General features: G+C 44.9%; 2 protein-coding genes across 8 annotated transcripts in view; one reads left to right on the top strand and one right to left on the bottom strand.

Annotated features, from left to right (window-relative positions):
* Nucleotides 1-18,946, bottom strand: part of LOC144158373 (uncharacterized) — a 641,189-nt gene that overhangs the window by 131,114 nt on the left and 491,129 nt on the right. The gene's annotated exons all lie outside the window — the stretch shown is intronic.
* Nucleotides 2,308-18,946, top strand: part of LOC144158371 (uncharacterized) — a 46,118-nt gene continuing 29,479 nt past the window's right edge. For 2 of the 3 annotated variants that reach the window (XM_077689223.1, XM_077689222.1), the window contains exons 1-5: nt 2,308-2,453; nt 4,002-4,048; nt 7,147-7,185; nt 8,027-8,062; nt 11,940-12,033. In XM_077689223.1, coding sequence (XP_077545349.1) covers nt 2,396-2,453; nt 4,002-4,048; nt 7,147-7,185; nt 8,027-8,062; nt 11,940-12,033 — 274 coding nt within the window. In that variant the 5' untranslated portion in view covers nt 2,308-2,395. The remainder of the gene's footprint in view (nt 2,454-4,001; nt 4,049-7,146; nt 7,186-8,026; nt 8,063-11,939; nt 12,034-18,946) is intronic. The other variant, XM_077689224.1, reaches the window with a different exon arrangement.

The following is an 18,946-nucleotide window of genomic DNA, read 5'->3' as shown; positions in this document are numbered from 1 at the left end:
GAGGTCGCCCGCGGGTGCGCACTGACACCTCCAGATCGTAGATACGTGAGGTAGGTGTCGATGGCTTGTTTAAGGGTATCTTGTGGCGTGCCATGATATACTATGATAGTCCAAAAAGTTAAACCGACAGCGTATGGGGCATGGCGGACACCAAAGATGGATTGAAGCAGATCTGCGAGCTTGAGGAGAGCGATATCTAAAAGGAAGGGTGAGATAACTGAGCCCTGCAGTGTTCCTTTGAAAGGTGTGTGAAACATGTCAGAATGGAGTTGTCCGTCACCAAGGGTGGCAGTATGGTCGGTAAGAAATGCACGTATGCAGTTGTATGTGCGTGCCATACGCACACCATCGTGAGGCACGAAATGTAGGAGCACTGGCTTTGGATCAAGGGCACGCCGGGAAATAAAAACAGCAAGGCTGGAAGAAGAATTGGTGGTGGGCTTTGAAAAAGGGTGACGGAGGGCGCGCCAGCAATGGGAAACAAGCACCGGAGGAGGGTTTGCCTCTGCCACCCTTGTAGTTCGAGCCGTCTCGAAATTCGTAGGTACCGAAGGAGACGAGAAGGAGGTTCCTAGCGACAGCGAGCGAACGGAACGACCTTCGGGAAATGCTGTCCGATGGAGCTGGGTACGGGACGTGCTTTAGTGACGGGCGCTGCCGCTAAGTTCTACCGCAAGTTCAAGAGCAGGACAATGGAACTTTCTTCCAGGCTTTCGCCTTCACGATCCTGCTAAGTTGTAAGCATTTGGCGTAAATTTTCTCCGTTGTGGCCCCAGCGCATTCGTGCCCGATAGCACTGCAGGGTAATCTTTGCCTAGTGAATAAGTGAATATTTAACGTAGGTAATACGCGTAGACGTGTAAGCACAACTTTACTGTTTAGGTTTAAGGAAACGCTTCCTTCCGCGTCTTTTTTTTATTGTGTCCCCACTGACACCTTCAATAGACTGCGTCATTCTCGTTGTTTCTCGCCAATCGGTATAACGAGTGGGTGCTCGCAAATTGAAGTTTATGGTCATGGCAGAGAGAACAATTCATTTATTACGCAGGATGGCCCACAGAAATTTAAAGTTAAAGCGTTCGGGTTTCGCGTGGCGCCGGTAACACTTCAGCCCGTTATGAACACCGTCTCAGCAGGATTGTAATACAGATGTGTCTTGCCCTCCTGGCAACATGATTGGTAAAGACCGGTGCAATATTTTACCGTCGGTATTCGTGCTGTGCTGGTGCAACTTACTATTTTTGAATGATTGACCGTATTTTATATTGAAGCAAAGGTGATTCAGTTTATTACAGACTTTGCTCGAAATATCCAGGAACTGGTTCCACTTCACGCCTTGCTACACTTCGTTTAAATACCCCGCTCCAAAAAGCGCACTGACGTCGCCCTTGTTACAGTCACACTCAATAATTTGCAATGACAAAGTCCCTAATAAATGATATAAGTGAGCATCATACACAAAAACAAGGAACAGCGAACAAACTCCTAGTGTAATTTCTCAAACGAAAGTGGAGCTACGACTGATGAAAACGTATATTTAATTATTGCAAAGTAAGTGGACACTCGAACGTGAGGCAACAATGGGTAATAAAATGGCGATAGGCTGCAGTAATTTTCAAGTGACGGGGTAACAAACTAATGATCCGCGGCGCAAAGGCTTGCACGAATAATTTCAGGCCGCAATTACCCACGGGGCAGGAAACCTGTTGTTCCGGAAGCAGCGCACCGTACAGCTGTGTTTTGCTGACAATAACAAGGTCTGGTTGGCGTGACTGAGTCCGCTCGCTTCTGTCGGCTGCTAAACTAGGCGCACTCTCCTATTCACATGAGCGCGGGGACGCGCTGATCACCCAACCGGATCTTGTGCCACTGTGACTTCGCGTTCTAATATTACCAAAAAATATTCCTGTCGGCGCGCATGGTGAATTATATGTTTTTACCCGACAACGACATATCCTCAGGAACGTTTCACAAACACTGCTTCTGGCATTGAGCGCGTCCGGTTTTGAATAGGCACCGCTAATTACACGCTACATGTAGTGGTATGTCGTAGTTGCATATCCACCCCGAGCTGCTGTTTTTTTTAAACGAATTAGCCCAACCCTTCCTGTGCGAGGCCCCCACGTGCCCCACGGGTTCGGCGGGTGGCGGCAGGGGGCTGCTACCTCGTCTCTGCCGCGCGTATCCGGGTTCCGCATCTGCTTAAAAATATTTTCGACAAGAGCGACAAAAGTAGTGTGCAAATTGGGAATTTGTGTATTTTATTTTCGCTATCCCCGTGCGTCCAAAATCCGGTTCGCGGGCTGTATAAAAAGTTACCGGTTAGTGGGATGGATCACCCGTGGAGGCTTCCAGTACCAGCAGTCTCTTCAAGCCAGCAGGAACATCTTGAACCATGGCACCAATCATGCTTATGTTGGCCCTCACCACGCACACTGCCTTTGCGGCAACCAGTAAGGAGCATTCTCAATTCTACTAATGTTTCTCAGCCGATGTCGAGTCATGTTTGATTTAATACTAGAGTCCACCAAGGGGGTTTGAAAATTTCTCCCGTTAATGCTCCATTGCTTATAGAGATGAGAACACTTGGCACGCCTCATCGCCTGCGTTGCGTCGACGCGTTAAACCATACAATTACTAAATCGACACAACTTGTAACGTAAAAATTAAAGATGGCGGCGGGACTCTGCAGATATTTCCACGCTCATTCAGCAGATGCATTCGTATTGCTGACGGTCGGAGACAGACATTTTTTTTAACTTTTTAAGGACAAAGTGCAGTGTACGCGCATGGTAACCAATTCGGAAACCATGGGTGGTTGGATATCAGGACATCGCTCTTCGTTTCTTTTGCAATAATAAGCCCTTTGGAATAACTTAACGCAGCCCTACAGATGCAAGTTGAGTTTTCGTCAAAGAATATTTCATAATATCTGACCAGACTCGGTAGTAACAACCCCAAATAACGAAATATTTGCTATCGAGGTGCAAAAAAAAACGGCTTTTTTTGCTTTACTTGAGTGAACGTATACATTATTCTAACGTAAAAATAAAGCTGGGTTTCGTCTTCGCTGTTGTATTTGTGAAAGGTTTAATAAGTCAAGCTAGGACTATGTAAATGTCGCTATATACTTGCCTAATATACGTGTGGAGGTGCGGGATTCGTCGACCTTAGCCACCATAAATAGACTTGTGATTAAAAAACTAATAATTAGGAATGACATGAAGCGTGCTTTGTGAGTTTATGAGTCTAGAGAAGGGTGTTTCAACAAAAAAGTTCACATTGTCGGGTATCAATCAAAAACATAAAATATAGCATTCGAAACTGAAATCAGACGAAGGTGGCACTGAGATGGCACAGGAGAAGTGATTGCGAACTTTCCCCTCTAGGGAAACTAAGGAAACGTGTTCCGTGGTTACAGAATTTCGCCGTTAAATAAACGTGGCTAAACGCTGCTACCAGGTTGCGGGACAATGACTAGTGTTCCGTCGCTGAGTTGCCTTAAAAATCATCGTATGGTTGCCGGCAAAACGCCCTGTTTTCTTCTCCCAGTGTTTCAAAGTACAGTAAACAATTAATATTTTTTTCATGATGATTTTAGCCTCCTTCGAAAGGCGTCAACTTTTATACTTCGATTAGGTGAATGTCAAGATGTGGAGTAAGTTTACCCTGCGTACCCTGCTTCCCCAAAGCAGCACTCGTCGGCGAAACAGAAGTACTGGTTCTCTGAAAAAGGCGACGTTAGATACAATCTGTTTCGGTCTGCCTCACGGCATTGTATCGTTTAAATTTTGACACGATTCAGAATACATCGTTTTGCAATTTAAAAGGTAAAGTACCCTCTACAATTAAAAGAAGGCTAAGTCGTTTTGTTGTATTTTTCGAAGGGTACAAAACTGTCACGTGCCATTTTAAAGTGTTTCGCCCTATACCTCGCAGTGTATGTAGTTTCCCAACTGAAAAACCTCCTGTTTAGACATTTTTCTTGCTTTTATTTTCAGCTGGCTGCATCAACGTAACTCTGCCGGGAATTTCTGGGCTTGGGACGGTATGTAGCTGATATTCAAGCAACGTTTTGTCGCTTACAAAGGATATTGCTCGTATGAACGAAGTGCCTTTTATAGTCATGCATCAGCGAAAACGTGACGGGACAGAGAAAAGACAACAACACTAGCGCTGTCCCGTCAGAGTTCCGCGCTTTCATTATTGCGAATGCTAACCCACTGGTCCACTTCTCGATCCTTTTGCATTTATGATACTTTCTCCCAGTGTGACATTTTTGTACAAAGAATGCTTGCATCAGGAAGGTCAACTGGTAGCCGACACGTTTTCCGCCGCACATCTTTCAACCTAACTCCTAGCACTCACAGTTACAGCAACCTGTTCATTTAATATCAAAGCCGCTGTTACGAAAGCGCAAAAGAAGAGGCAAGCTGAAGCTTGTGGCCGCAGGTGTTCCCAAGGTAACTGCGAGTGAATTTCGACAAACAGATGTCCCATACTGCAGGCTCATCTGTTTCGCGTGGTCTGAACCGTGTTTCACGAGGGGTCACTGAAGAAGCAGCATTGGAACGCTAGTTCACAGCAACAGCTGCTAGACTTTCCCACAATGCGCGTGCGTACAGGAAACGAAATGAGAGCGCTGAGTTCTCGCCTAGTCAGATGAAGGATAACAAAGACTGAAGGCGCAGCAGAAACATCCCAATAATGAATGATGCATACATATAACAGCCGGTTTTTACACGATGGCAATGATAACTACGTTTGGGACAACCGAAGCGCGTTGTTCCGTAGACTGCTAATATATGATTGCTTTTACTGTTTGAGCAATGTATGGGCCATGTTGGTAACATAACCGCGTCTATCTGCCTCGTTCAGTAGCAGAGCGAGCAATAACAGTTCAGAACTAAAATAGAGCGGAGAAAGCTGATGCAGATAGCATCCTTCGATATGGTAGGAGGTGACGTTGCCATGAAGACGTCACGTTGCGGGCATATTCTGTACTTTTTCAGGCCCATCCGCAATCTCTAGCGTTTCTGCTTGTTTTCGGCTCCAGCAGTCCGCCCGGAAGCGCCGGTCTGCTGAAAGGAATACTTTGCACACTGGCCTGGCGGCACGTCCGCCGGCGCGCGCCTCAATGCCGATGAGAGGTTGAATTAGGCGTCCCTGTGGTTTACATCGCAAAGCGTGTGACCCGACAAGAACTGTCATGCATATATGCAGCGTTCCTCGTCGTAGCCTTCGGTCCATGTGTCGGCGGGCGTTCAATGATGTATTCGAGCTTCTTGTCTTCGTTTGTGGGCGTACGGACAAGGTTCTCACATATTACCGACGATCCACAGAAGGACCTTGAACTACTATTTTAATTGCTTTGTAGGTGGGCAAGCCTCGTACATCACATGAAGCTGGTTCTGCCGTGTGCATCGCCCATTCGGCGGCAGTTTCGCAGTAATTTGCTTTTGTGGGATATAAGCTCAAAGGACGTACGACGCCGGCGTCGCTCCTGCCAGCTTGTGGGAAGTTTTGCCATCCGTACCTGCCTCAGTTCTCAGGTTTCCACTCGGATGAATCTGCAGGGGAAGCAAGGGAGTAATATGCAAGGGAGTAATAAGACAAGTTTCAGCCTCTGTACAATTTTCTGCACGGGACAATTTTCAGCCTCTGCTTATAAAATAAAGCGCTAGAATTCACTAGACTTCATCATTTTAAACGTTAAATGTTTGGCATCTGAACCACGTTGCCTATGTAGTTCGCTTGCGCCGTAAATTGTGGTTTATGTTATTTCAGCCACGTATCGTTTTTCTGCATTTTCTGCGGAGTAAACTCAAACAACTTCTAGGGGGAAAATATCCCTCGGGGCACTCAAGTCTGCGTACGCTCTTTCGAGGCGGAAAACTGACAGTACTTATCAAAGACGTTTTCCCTGCTGCATTGTGTTTACGCATCTTCACTCGCTTCGCTTTCTCAGGGTTTTAGCGCTAACTAGTTCGAAGGGAGACGCCGGCCACCAATTCGCCAGAATCAAAGTTCTGCGCGACTGGGGTGCATCTTTCCACTTACGTGCTGTCCCGTTTACCCGTCACACCATACTACTCCAGTGCTCCACGAACTAGACTAGACTAGGAAGAAACAGCGCAAATGGACGGGACGGATGAAGGAGGACGACAGCACTGAGCCTGTCCTGTTGTCCTTCACCCGTCCCGTCCATTTGCGCAGTTTCGTCCTGTGTCTCTAAGGCACTTCCAAGTAATGCTATAATCGGTTCCCAGGTTCACTAGGCAGAGCACGGAGGTGCATGCATGCTCCGCAACCACTCCCACGAAAGACACCAAAAATAATAAATACGCTTGCTTACTCTCGTGCGTTGTGCCTGCGAATGATATGCCTACCAATGATATCACGCAGGAGTCCATCGAGTCTACGGTTTAGGCAACAAGAGTACGCGAGGCATTATCAGATAACTAGAGGAGATAACTCGCAAGCACGTTGGTGATTTGTAGATATGCATGACCTTACCTCCAGGAAATGCGAAATACAAGAAGGACGTGACTACGTTATTGCCCTTTCAACGCCATTTACCTGCATTCTTCGTTTTTTTTATAGGAATGACAAGTATGTGGAATTTACATGCTGAATTTCCCGTTCAACGCAAATCTTCCCAAACGCACAACGTGATCGGGAGGTCAAATTTCTACCTTTCTTCTAATCTTTAACCATCGTATCGTCAGCCGACCAAGAGCAAGCATGGCAATTTATTTGGACTAAACGGAGTAGAATGGTAGTTGAAACAATAGTAGATAGTAGATATAGTATTAAAAGACTAATTATATTATTATAATATTAATATGATTATAGTAATATAACAACATCAATAATAATAATATTATTATTATTAATAACAATAATATTAATAATAATGGAATAATAAAATATTAGAATAGTAGTCGCAATAGGCGGCATGCAGGAATTGCGAAGCGTGGAGCTGTTAGAGAAACAGCCCGTAAGGATCTGGGTTTGTTTCTATTGAAAAACCTGTTCAGCTCTCCTAATGGTTCGGAAAGGAAAGAGAGCACTTTTTATCATGACATGGCCAAATGGTCCCTTCAAAGGAGCTTGTCTTTATTTTCTCTGTCGTTTTATTTACAGTGCCTTGGAACTTCCTTGAACCTGTGCACGACCCCCGTGGTAAGAACACGCTAGCAGCTTTGACTAATTTTCTTTTCTTTCCATACCCGTACCCCTTGTATTTTATGTGCAGAGCAGCTTATGGGCTCGCCTTGTCGTCTTAGCTCGCTAACGGTCGATGCGACTGCCGGAATCGGGCTGCGCAGCGAGATAACGGATCCAAGTAGAGCCTTTTGTCCGGGTGTCAGGGAGTCACGGTGAGGCATCAAAAACCACTCGGTGTAAATCGTCATAACCGTTGAAAACTCGTGAACCGCCGGTTGTTTTCATACATCTCCCGGTTATTTAGCGCAAAGAAAACTGCAGGTACATTAGAGGCAAAAAGGAATCTTTAAATATCCAGGTACTTTTACTTGAAACTTCCGAACGAATGCTTCTTGGGACTCACGTGCTTTAGATAGCTTAACTTTGAGACGACAGGTTCATTTTTTGCCATCAATATAATTCTGGGTGACCAATTTTTTTGCAAAAATCAGGTTTTGCACACTTGTTAAAGCCGTACATCTGAAAGAAGGTGATTATTGGAATTTACCAAAAAGCGAAAAAACCTGCATAAATCTCAGCCAATGTTGTTTGGCGTTAGTAAACCTTGAACTGCAAAGAGCAGTGTCGCTGCAAAAAGAACTGCTAATCACTGCATAGTTTACAATACCCTGCTCAAAGGGGGTAGGTGAGGCGGTAAACTTCAAGTAAATTTTTTTGAATCATTGCACTGCCTGGTTTAATCATGCCTGAGACCAGTCCCAGAACAGGCAACCACCCCTTTGTCAAAACCTTTCATCTTTCTGGGCATTGCTATGCATCCCTGCGAATAACACGCTGATTTTCTTCTGTCCCGCAGTCTGGGATCGTGACAGCTTTGACGAAGGTTCTCCAGGTAAGTTTGGCAACCTGTGTCTGATACCTGTTGCTTTTGTAAAGTGCTGTACGTCTTTGATATGCATTGTTCCCATTGCTAAGAACAGCAATGGTGCAATTTAGGAAAAATGTGATTGCAGGAACAAATATAAGTGAATTTCGGACTAAAAAGACATCACTATTTGCAAAAGGGAATCTTTACGGCGTTGTTGTACAGTGACTACACGTGACCAAATTTGTATGGCGCTATGACAATTTCACAAATCTGCTTTATTTGCGTTATTTGTACTTTGGTATCGTTCAATCAACCGATTATTTCTCAGACTAGGAAATACAAACCGCAATACACATTCCGCATTCAATGCATAATGCACATTTATTATAGCGTGATCATTCTTTCGCGACTTCTTCCTTACACTTGCCCGCCCATAATGCGTCACGGAACGAATATTGGTGATGGGGCCTTGTAATAATTAAAGGCCTTTTAAAAGTTATTTTTTACTGCGCATATTTCACCTTTTTGAAGAAGTGTCTATATTTTATCAGCTGCAGACGCTTAACATCAGCAAAGGGATAAACCCAGTGTGTCAAACCGAACAAAGTACCTGTTCGGTTGCGGTTCCGGTTCGGGCCAAATCATCTCGTTCCGGTTCAGTTCCGGTTCAATAAAATCACGTACCGAACTGGTTCGGCAACTGGTTCGCGAGCTTGAACCGGCTAGCAAACCGGTTCGATGGGTTGAATTATAATTAGAAATATTAGAAAAAAACATTTGGAAGTTTAGAATGACAGTCAAATCAAAATACAAACAAAAATTCAAAATTCTTCTGTTCCACAAGGGCAGTGGCGCAATTGGAAAGCAAACTTTAAAAAATTTCAAGACTTTAGAAAAACAGATGAAGTGGCGACGATTTACCACCTACTTTCTCGCCCAGACTTTACGTTGTTCTAGCGACTATTCATAAAACAACCGCCAAGAGATATGACGGTGAAATATATTTTCTGCCCCTTCCTTTTTTTTCTGAAATCACAATCGCCGCTATGGAACCGTCCATCACGCTAACCTTGAAGTCTTAAATTTAGGCCTGAGTACTGGCGCGTTCAAATACCAGGGGTTGATAACAATGACACACATTTTTTATTTGTAACCAAAACAGAAAAATCCTACAACAGACACATAAATACTACGAATAAAGTAGATTATTTGGTCACCCTGAATAATTTGTTAGCTGTCACCTTATCGAGTCTATTAGCCACAGTTTTGTTAAAAGTAAGCTTTAGTTAACGCTCAATCACTGCATCACTGTTCTAACCACTGCAATTCCTTTTGCAATAGCTATTTCGGTTGTGTGCTTTACAATCAGCATGTCATCGTACCGCCTGCCCCCCGGCCATCGTTCCGTGTGCTACAATGCGGAATCTTACAACAGATTATGCTATTACAAACTGAAAGTGAAATTTGACGTATGGAGCATGAGATGTAATTTTTTGGGTAGGCGCTCTTTAATTCGTCCACAGCAGTACTCCCCTCCGGAACGAGTAGCAGTAGAAGTAATGTAGCGAGTTGGGCAGTCAGTACAAGTGCACCTTCGAATAAAACCAGATCTGAAACAGACAAAGCTGCATCAGCAGCAAACGGCTTAGCCACTGAGCAGCTCCTGCGGTCAAACGTGTCAAGTATTAACAATTTGCAGGTGTCAGACCTTGTAAACCAACTACGAAATGCAAAAAGTTTGCACACATCAGGTGTGAGCTTTCGCTGTTGCGCAGTGGAGCACTCCTGCAGCTTGATTGGTCCAATGAGTCGCAGATAGGGAATTTGTCCCGTTCCTTCGCGCTGTTATTCTGAGAAAAATGTACCAACTGGCCCGCCGACAAGAATAACATTTAGTTTGGTCAACTTGCAACAGACCATTGCTACACTGGTGCTCATTCATTTCCCCTGTTGCTACACAGAGCGTGATATTGTTCAATTGTCTAGAGGGGAAGGTGCGCGAGCGGGTACGAAGTTGATGGTACCTGAAAGAACAAAGGCCTTAATTGCCATGACTGTGCAATATCAACAACGGATGGTCGAACCGTTTCGGCATGAACCGGTAACCATTGTTTTTTCGGCTCAGTTTCGGTTCGGGTTGAGCGTGCTCAAAAATAATGGTTTGGGCTCGGATCCAGCAAAATACCGCTTCAGTTCCGGTTTTCGGTTCGGTTCGGTACCGATTCGACACCCTGGTAAAAACAAAAGTAAATAATTACTCACTCAATAAAAACCAATAAATGAAGTACCAAGTAATTAATATAAACCTTTAGGCTTCCCTGCAGGGTGCCTCAAAACGAAAGCTTAGTTTTCCCGGGCTCTAGCTAACGAACGTGAATGCAACATCAAGTGCGTCGTACCGATCTCTTGTCGACGGAGCAGTTAGGCGAACGTGAGGGCATGCGCGGTCGCACTGAGCATCCCGAATACAGCGTAAGACGTATCGAAGCATGCCGGATCCCCAAGAACGGAACATCACAAGAATAGCTATTTTAAGCTCCTTATTGAGCTACACGGGCTCAAGTGCAATTGAACTATTTGGATTTCGTGAAGATGTCCTGTCCGCTCTGTGGCGTCGGCCGTGATCGACCTGTGCCTAGGCTTTGCAGCAGTGCCCAGAGGCTCGCGCATCTCCGAAGAACTATCTGACGTAGACGCGCAGCGTGCCCCTGCGCCGGAATGCGTCGGGAGTCAAGATCGCGGGCCAGTGCACTTACGCGCTCACTCCTCTGGACATATTCGGGTACTGGAATTCAGACAACACGGTGGACAACCTTCGACAGGGCTGAGAAAGCATGTTCCAGCTAACGTCACGTTAGGTTGGGGCGTAAGAGAAGTCTGCACACGAGCTGTAAGTCGGGTGTACATAACGGCGGCACAGTCTGAGGGCTTAGTCAAACGGGACTTACCTCATCACATTCATATTGGGCTCACTAATTCATAAAAATGTTCCTAGCAGCCAAGTTTGTCGATTTTGGAATTGCGAAATGTAAAATTATCGTGATGACGATGATTGGAGGCCTTCTGTTTTTATAGGGACTCCGGTTGTCACCAACCCACTTGCCTGTTGTAATCCTCTGATTAGCCCTACCCTTAACTAATCTAGTGGATGTACCTCAGCCTATCTCGCTGTGCCCCCATCGCCGGTTTTAAACTCCCGTCTTTCCTTCCGCTCCTTTTCCTGCACTTGCGCATTTGTTTTTTCCTCCCACCGGTGTTTTTAAATTCTGATCCTTTTTCTTACTCCTCCCATGGGCCCCTCTTTTTCCTACTTTTCTTCTACCATCCCTCGAGCCGCCCTCTTCGTCCTCTCCATGGCTCCCCATCACACCACACCCCGAAGCCTCCGTCAACCTCGCTGCCCCGTGGCGTCTCCGCGGTCGTATCTCCATGCAATCTGTGACAATATCCTCTGTGGTTTCCCGATCCCTGCCGCAGTATACTCACACGTAAAATGAGAAAAACTAGGCTGTTAGGCACATTTCTATGGATCAGTAAAACGTTTCGTACTGACGCACGGGGGTTTTGAATTTTAAAGCCAGTGCGTCGCGAATTAGTAAGTCCTATAGAAATGTAATCACGTGGGTCCGCCTAAACCCCGGCGCAAAAATAATGAAAACGCAGGAACAAGGTGACAGCCTATATATGCGAATCATCGGAGACCAATGCTGTTATGTCCTTCGCTATACATAAAAACTTCAAAACCGTAGAATGTATCCCTTTACGGCCACAAATAACGCATGGAAGGGAAAGGGTGCACATCAATATCCCTTAAAGACGCATTGTACTAAGTGTCGAGCAAACGTAGTGGCTTCCGCATGTGGAAAAACAAGTGCACTTTTGTTTTGCTTCTCCGTGGCAGCGCCTGGTCACCACTCTGGGCAACACCAGTTTGCTGGGCTTAGTGGCGGCTCTGCTCGACTTCATCAACTTCGGCTTGAGCTTCATCGTACTGTGTAAGTACCCACTCGTTTAAGGGACTCCAGTAGAGCTAGAGGTCCGCACGACCCGACGTTTAAATCAGGTCCCCGGCCCGAGCAAGAAGCTTTCCTTTGTGAGCCCGGCGAAGCCCGGTCAGGCCCCGCAGACTGCTTTAAAAGCCAGGAAAGGGCCAAACGAGGACTGTTCACCCCAAAAGGCAGTAAGCTAGCAAGGCAAGCACAACCCACGGACACGCAATGAATGAGCGCTTGTTTTATTTCGCTACACTCGCTAGTGGGTTTTAAAAAAAGCACGCATATTGTTGCATACAGTGCAGTAAAATAGATATTTCTGATGCAATTTTTTCTTAGACCTGAAATAGCCCAAAAATCCTAATACGCACCACCGGTCACCTTTCGCTTGGCGTAAATGAGCCGGATCACAGAGTTGCCCACGATTGCCGCAGGGAGAGGAAGGCTCTGCACCGTCCCGCATCCGCCCTCCCATTCAAATTCAATACGCTGAAATCCGGCGGAACAGCTACCGATCTAGGCAAGAGAACGTCTTCCGCACCCGTCACTAAGTCTCCCAGATGGACACATGGGGCGACGATTTCAAACCGACGATTTTTATAAGACCCCAGTCAATATACCCCTACAACTGTCCTTTCTGCGACGTACCGGTATCCACGTGCCGCCTCGTATGGGTATGTCCCACCACCCAAACCCTGTACTAGCCCCCCCCCAGAACACTGGAAGAGCCGCCTGGCCAGCTCGTGGCTCGAGGACCAACAATTGCTGATCGATCGGGCCCGAACAGCAGCAGCAGCCCGCGGCTTTCTGAGATGAAAATGTGCCACCCACTTAACGTTTCTCTCTCATCGTCTCAAAAAAAAAAAAGTTTTTTTTCTCGTCCACCTCCTCCTCTGATAGAAGTGACTAATTGTTTTTGATGCCATTTATTTGTTATATGCGTGTCGATGCTGAAACACAAGTTTCAGAGAGCATCTAAGTTTAGCTCTTAGACGCACGACGCGATAGCGTAAGTAAGCCATCGAAGCAGCGTTTTTGAGGGCATCTGCTGCATTCGTAATTTAGGCTCTCCAAGCACTCAAGGTGAACTGAGGCAGCAAGACGAGCTTCAACGGTTTTTAACACCGTTTCTTAACACAGGCCTACTACGCTACCGTCGCTGAGAATGTTGGCGTGAGAGCTTCCGGCTGAGAATGTTGATCAGTTTAAGCGTGCTACCAGCCCAGCGTCCAGGTTTTTCGCTGACGTTAGGCCACTTTTTCCCACAATGGCAGTGGGAAAAAGTGATTTGTAAACAATTTATTTACTAACTATTACCTATGAATATTTCTAACAAGGACACTGTTTAGTGCATTTCTGTGCACAATATTTATTTACAAAATGCTCAGGGATAAAACCCGAGTAGGAGTGGTACAGGCAATAAAGAGCACAAACAAATGGCAACCAAGTCAAACATCACAGAGATACAACAATTAATTACATTAAAATTACATCAATTACATTTTTAACAAAAAAGAGGGAGAGGAAAATTCCCTGTGAGAAAACAATGCAAGGACACATTATAACACTGGAGAAGATAAGTTCAAATCATGGTCACATCACAAAGGTGACATGCCTGTCAGTAGAATCTCTCGACAGAAGAGCTTCCAGTCAGAGATCATGCGTGAAAAAAACGAAAATTTCAGAAGATTTTTTTTATTTATTATTCTTTATTCAGCTTACTACATTCGCCCAGAGGGCATTGTTGTAGGAGATACATAAGAAAAAAAATTCAGTGGACAAATGTAATCATGAATCTCGTGATATACAGGAATAAAAATCAACAGAGGCATTCTAGAACAAGAGCATTGTACAAGAGCATTGTACAAGATTATTTTCCATTGTACAAGAGCAAATCAACAAGAGCATTGTACAACATCAAACGGCAACACGTGCGTGAAAAAAAAAGAACAGGAAAACAAGACGAAAGACGACGGAAAAAATCGACATTCTCTAAAAACAAATACAAATACAGAAAAAACCAATACAAATAATTGACAGGAACACCATCGCGGCAATTCAAGAAACGCTCTTTTCACTTTCACCACGCACATAATCCCTTAGAGCTGTGTCAAATGTAACGGCAGATGCGGAAACGATGTTTTCTGGAAGCTTATTCCAATCGCCAATTGTGCGTGGAAAAAAAGATGATTTAAAAAGCGAGGTGCGGCAATGAATTTCTCTAATCTTTTTGCTGTTGTCTCTACTTTTTGATACGTAATCGGGCGGTTTCAGATAAGTCTGGCGGTTAATACCTGTTTTTCCGTTAGTTATCTGGTTGAGGAATAGCAGGCGGCATACTGTGCGGCGAGTTTGCAAACAGTCCCAAGACAGTGCCTTTTTTATTGCGGAAACACTGGTATTTTTACCGAAGGAACAGTGACAAAGCGGGCAGCACGGTTTTGAATAGCTTCTAGTTTATTAATTAGTACCTTGGTGTCCGGATCCCACGCAGCAGCAGCGTATTCTAGTATTGGACGCACATTAGTTTTGTACAAAGTCTCTTTTACGTCCTGTGGTGCATTTTTGAAATTTCTTCTAATAAAATTTAGAACACGGCCAGCTTGCATTGTTACGGTTTCAGTGTGTTTGGACCAGGTCAGGTTGGATGAGAATGTGAGGCCAAGGTACTTAACATGATCTGAAAATGCAATGCTTTCCGTCTGTAAAAGGTAAGTAGTTATTGTATTCTACCGTTTTCGGCTAAAACGCATGCAGTGACATTTTGAGACGTTCAGTTTCATATTCCATTTGTACACCAGTTGACAATACGGTTTAAATCCAACTGTAATTGAGCAGCGTCATTCGGATTGTTAATGTCCCTATACAATACACAATCATCAGCGTATAGCCGTAGGTTAGATGAAACGTTTGCACCTATATCATTAATAAAAATTATAAACAGCAGGAGGCCGAGGACGGACCCTTGCGGGACTCCTGAGGTGACGGGAACGGGTTCTGATTCAAAGCCATTAATGATAACCTTTTGGGAACGATTTGAAAGATATGTGCGCACCCAACCAAGCACATTGTCCGGGAGACCAAGATAACATAATTTATGAAGCAAGTGAGAGTGAGACACTACATCAAATGCCTTTTGAAAGTCTAAAAATACACAGTCTACTTGTGTACCTGAATCAAATGAAGAAAAAATGTCATGACAGAATTCTACTAATTGAGTTGTGCAGGAATGCCCAGCTCGGAAACCATGTTGGTAGTTCATAAAGAAATTATTTACCTGCAAGTGATGGAATATGTTCGAATAAATAATGTGTTCAAGGATTTTGCAACACACGCTCGTCAACGATATGGGTCTGTAATTGGGCGCCTGGCAACGGGGTCCGCTTTTATGAATAGGTACGACGTTAGCAGATATCCACTGTAAGGGCAACTGACACGTAGTCATAGATAATCCGAATATCAGGGCAAGCAATTTAGCCACCGTGGCTGCGCAGTTTTTCAAAACTAGATAGGGTATCGCGTCAGGACCGGGCGCGGAATGAGGTTTCAGTTCTTGAAGAAGTTTTAATATCCCATTATAAGTTACATCTATATCTGGCATAGCCGGTAGATGGCACTGGGAACTTTCTGCACTAGGTGCACCCGCTAGGGGGGTGGAAAAGACTGATTGAAAGTATTTGTTAAAGTGATTGGCTTTAACAACGTCATTAGTTATAAATCCTTGGCCGGTAGACAACGGGGGAATAGTTTCTTCCTCCTTTCCGCTTTGTTTTACACACTTCCATAATTCTTTAGGACTGCGTTTAAGCTTTTCGCTTAAGGAAGAATAAAATTTATCTTTGGCACACTTTATTTTCTTCGTTATTTCGTAGGAAATTATTTCGAGGCTTTTGAAAATTTCTTCGTTCCTGTTGTTGACGTATCTCTTGAAGATATGCGTTTTCTTGTTGAGCAGAAGCTTAATCTCACGCGTGAACCAGGGTTTATTTTTACGTTGGGTACCAGACAAAATTTTTGATGGAATGTGTTCGTCTATAAGTGCTAAGAATCTAGTTCTGAACCGCTCCCATAGTTCATCTACGCTAAAAGTTAATGAGGCTTCAAGGAAATCATCGTACTGCTCATATAAGCTATGACTAATCGTAGTGTAATCGCCCTTCTCAAAGCTGTACACTTTGCGCGGTTGAGATATGGTTTTTTGCGGCCGGTTGCATGAAACTTTAGCAAGGACTCCGTCGTGGTCACTGATGCCAGGGATTGCTGTAATAGATTGAACTAAGGCTTCGGAATTTGAAAAAACCAAGTCGAGTATAGAGCTGCTTTCGGGGGTTCTTCTGGTAGGGAAATCAACGAATTGGTAAAGACCATGCATTGCTATCATGTTGCTGAATTCATCGGAAAGAGCAGACTGGGCAGATAAAAGTAGAGATTTGTTGATCCACTGAACGCGAAGCATGTTAAAGTCACCACCGAGAAAGAGATTAGTATTTACGTTTTGCAGTGCGTTTGATAAGGACCGGAATGGTACCAGTGAACTTGAACTGGGGCTGCGATAAAAAGACTCTATTGTAAGATGCTCGCCATTATGTAAGATGATTTTGCACCACACGCTTTCGCAGTTATCGTCGCACAGATCTGCTGGCACGCTAGGGATGGATTTGTCGACGAGAAGAAATACACCTCCACCATGAACGTCACGGTCGTGCCGGTAAATTTCGAAACCTGACGGAAACACTTCAGCATTGCTTATGGTATCGTCTAACCATGATTCTGTGCCAACAACAATATCGGCATGCGTAGCGATGATAAAATTAGAAAGAGCATCTCGTTTATTCTTTATGCTGCGGCAGTTAATTACTAGGATGTTGAGCTCCGTTAGTTGGCAAGCGTCCCTGCGAACTGCGGTTTTCTTTAGCTGGACAGGCATTTTACGACGGGCGCTGCCATATAGCTAGCTGTCAGGCATGGCAATTGTATTAAACGCCGAATCATACACGTAGCAGTTTTTCCCAATTTTTCCCAAGTAACAGTTTATCATATCTTAATTGATAGGGGGATTTGTTTTCCTTAGCAAACTCAAGAAGCTTTTTCCGCGCTAGGCGTACAGATGCTGAAAAATCTTCGCGCAAGGCGAAATCGGTACTCTTTAGTTTAATTCCGGAGGCAAGAATGGATTGTTTGTCCTTGAAGTGATTGAATTTTACCACGATAGGGCGACTCTTGTTCGCTTGAAAGCGGCCAATTCTGTGTGCCCTTTCAATTTTCTGCTTGTCAACTGTTATACCCAGCAGCTCTGAACAAAGTGACAGCACTTTTACCTCCGATTGTGTCCACGTTTCGGACTGGGCATCTGGTATACCATAAAACAGGAGATTATTTCGACGTAAACGGCTTTCAGCACCGTCTGCGGCTGCTTTTAGCGAGACAATTTCTCGTGTTATGTCTAATGAATTGGTGTTCATGTTCATACTTTGTGACGATGGTAGACCGGGAAAGGCAGATGATTCTGCATGCATTACGTGACCCAACCGTTCTTCTAGCGTTTCAAGCTGCAAGTTCACAAGGCACTGCCATTGGCGGAAGTTTGACAGTTCCTGGTATTGGTTGTTCTCGATGCGTCGTACCGTTTCAAGAATAGCTGAGCATTCAGACAAGTCTCTTTGCGTACATGAGTCACATCTATTAATCGGTCCAGGGTTCACTTCGATGTCACCGGAAACTATCAGGAGTAGACGAAGAAAGAACGCGTGATTTACGAGAAACAAGAAATTAACAACACTTCTACGTGACAGTTCACAGCAATATTCGGTGGGGCATGACACAGCTAACAGGCACCTGTTAGAGCTCTTAAAGCATAAAGCATCGTGAAGGTAACCAACCTGTGCAAAATAGGAGCGTAAATCCATGTTCGCCGCGGTGTCGGGCCCCATTGCGGCGGCGAGCGGCGGGTGTTTAAATAACATCGCCGGTGGCGCCTCCGATGTACCAGGTTGCCAGCTGAGCGGAGCAGGTTGCTCTAAACGTAGCGGGTAGGCAAACCAGCCGGGCCGATCCGCCTCTGTCCGGGTGACGAGCGTCTCCGTTGGCAGGTACACCGGCCGCACGTTCGCTGCTTGTCCGATGGACGTCCCGCCCGCAGCAGCCGTCGTTAGCAGAAACCAGGCGACGACGCATACCTGTGCAAAACAGGAGCGTAAGTCCATGTTCGCCGCGGTGTCGGGCCCCGCGGCGAACATGGACTGAGTTTTGTCAAATTATGGAGTTAAGGCATTAGGGCAAGGGCATGTAAATGATGACCTCACCGTGTGGCCAGGAGACTTATGTAGGTTTTGGAATCAAGTAAGGGCTAACTAACTCGAGTTAACTAACAGATAAAGAAACTTTAGCCGGAATGATTTACGTTGGGATTCTAAACGTGGGATACCATGTTTTTCTATCAGGGTAGAAACGGAGTCTGTTCGCCCGTACATACCACAAATAAAGCGGACGGCTCTTCTTTGAATTCTCTCGAGGCAATCGATATTGGTTTTCTTGTGTGTATCTCAAATAATGCAAGCGTATTCACGTTTCGGTCTAATGACTTGAGTATAAGCTAAGTATTCAAGTTGTGGGGGAGTGTCCTTGAGTTTGTGTCGCAATAAACAAAGCTTAGGGCAAGAGGCAGCGCTTATGGCAGTAATGTGAGGGTTCCAACTTAAGGTACTGGTTAACTTTACGCCGCGATATTTGTGTTAGAGAAAGTAGGTACTTGCTTTAGGGGTTGCTCACAAGTACAATAAGAAAATTCTGAGGATTGTTTCTTTCTATTCACACGAAGGTGTACTATTCTGTTTAGATGTTTTGCTCCAAGAAACCACGTTTTCAAACGCCGAGTTAACGCACACTGGTCCTCGGTGCTATTAATTTCATCAAAAAG

The sequence above is a fragment of the Haemaphysalis longicornis genome, unplaced genomic scaffold (genome assembly GCF_048455015.1).
Source record: "Haemaphysalis longicornis isolate Haplotype H1 unplaced genomic scaffold, Haemaphysalis longicornis Haplotype H1 scaffold_10, whole genome shotgun sequence".
Taxonomy (NCBI): Eukaryota; Metazoa; Arthropoda; class Arachnida; order Ixodida; family Ixodidae; genus Haemaphysalis; species Haemaphysalis longicornis.
This window is presented reverse-complemented; position numbering and strand designations above follow the sequence as displayed.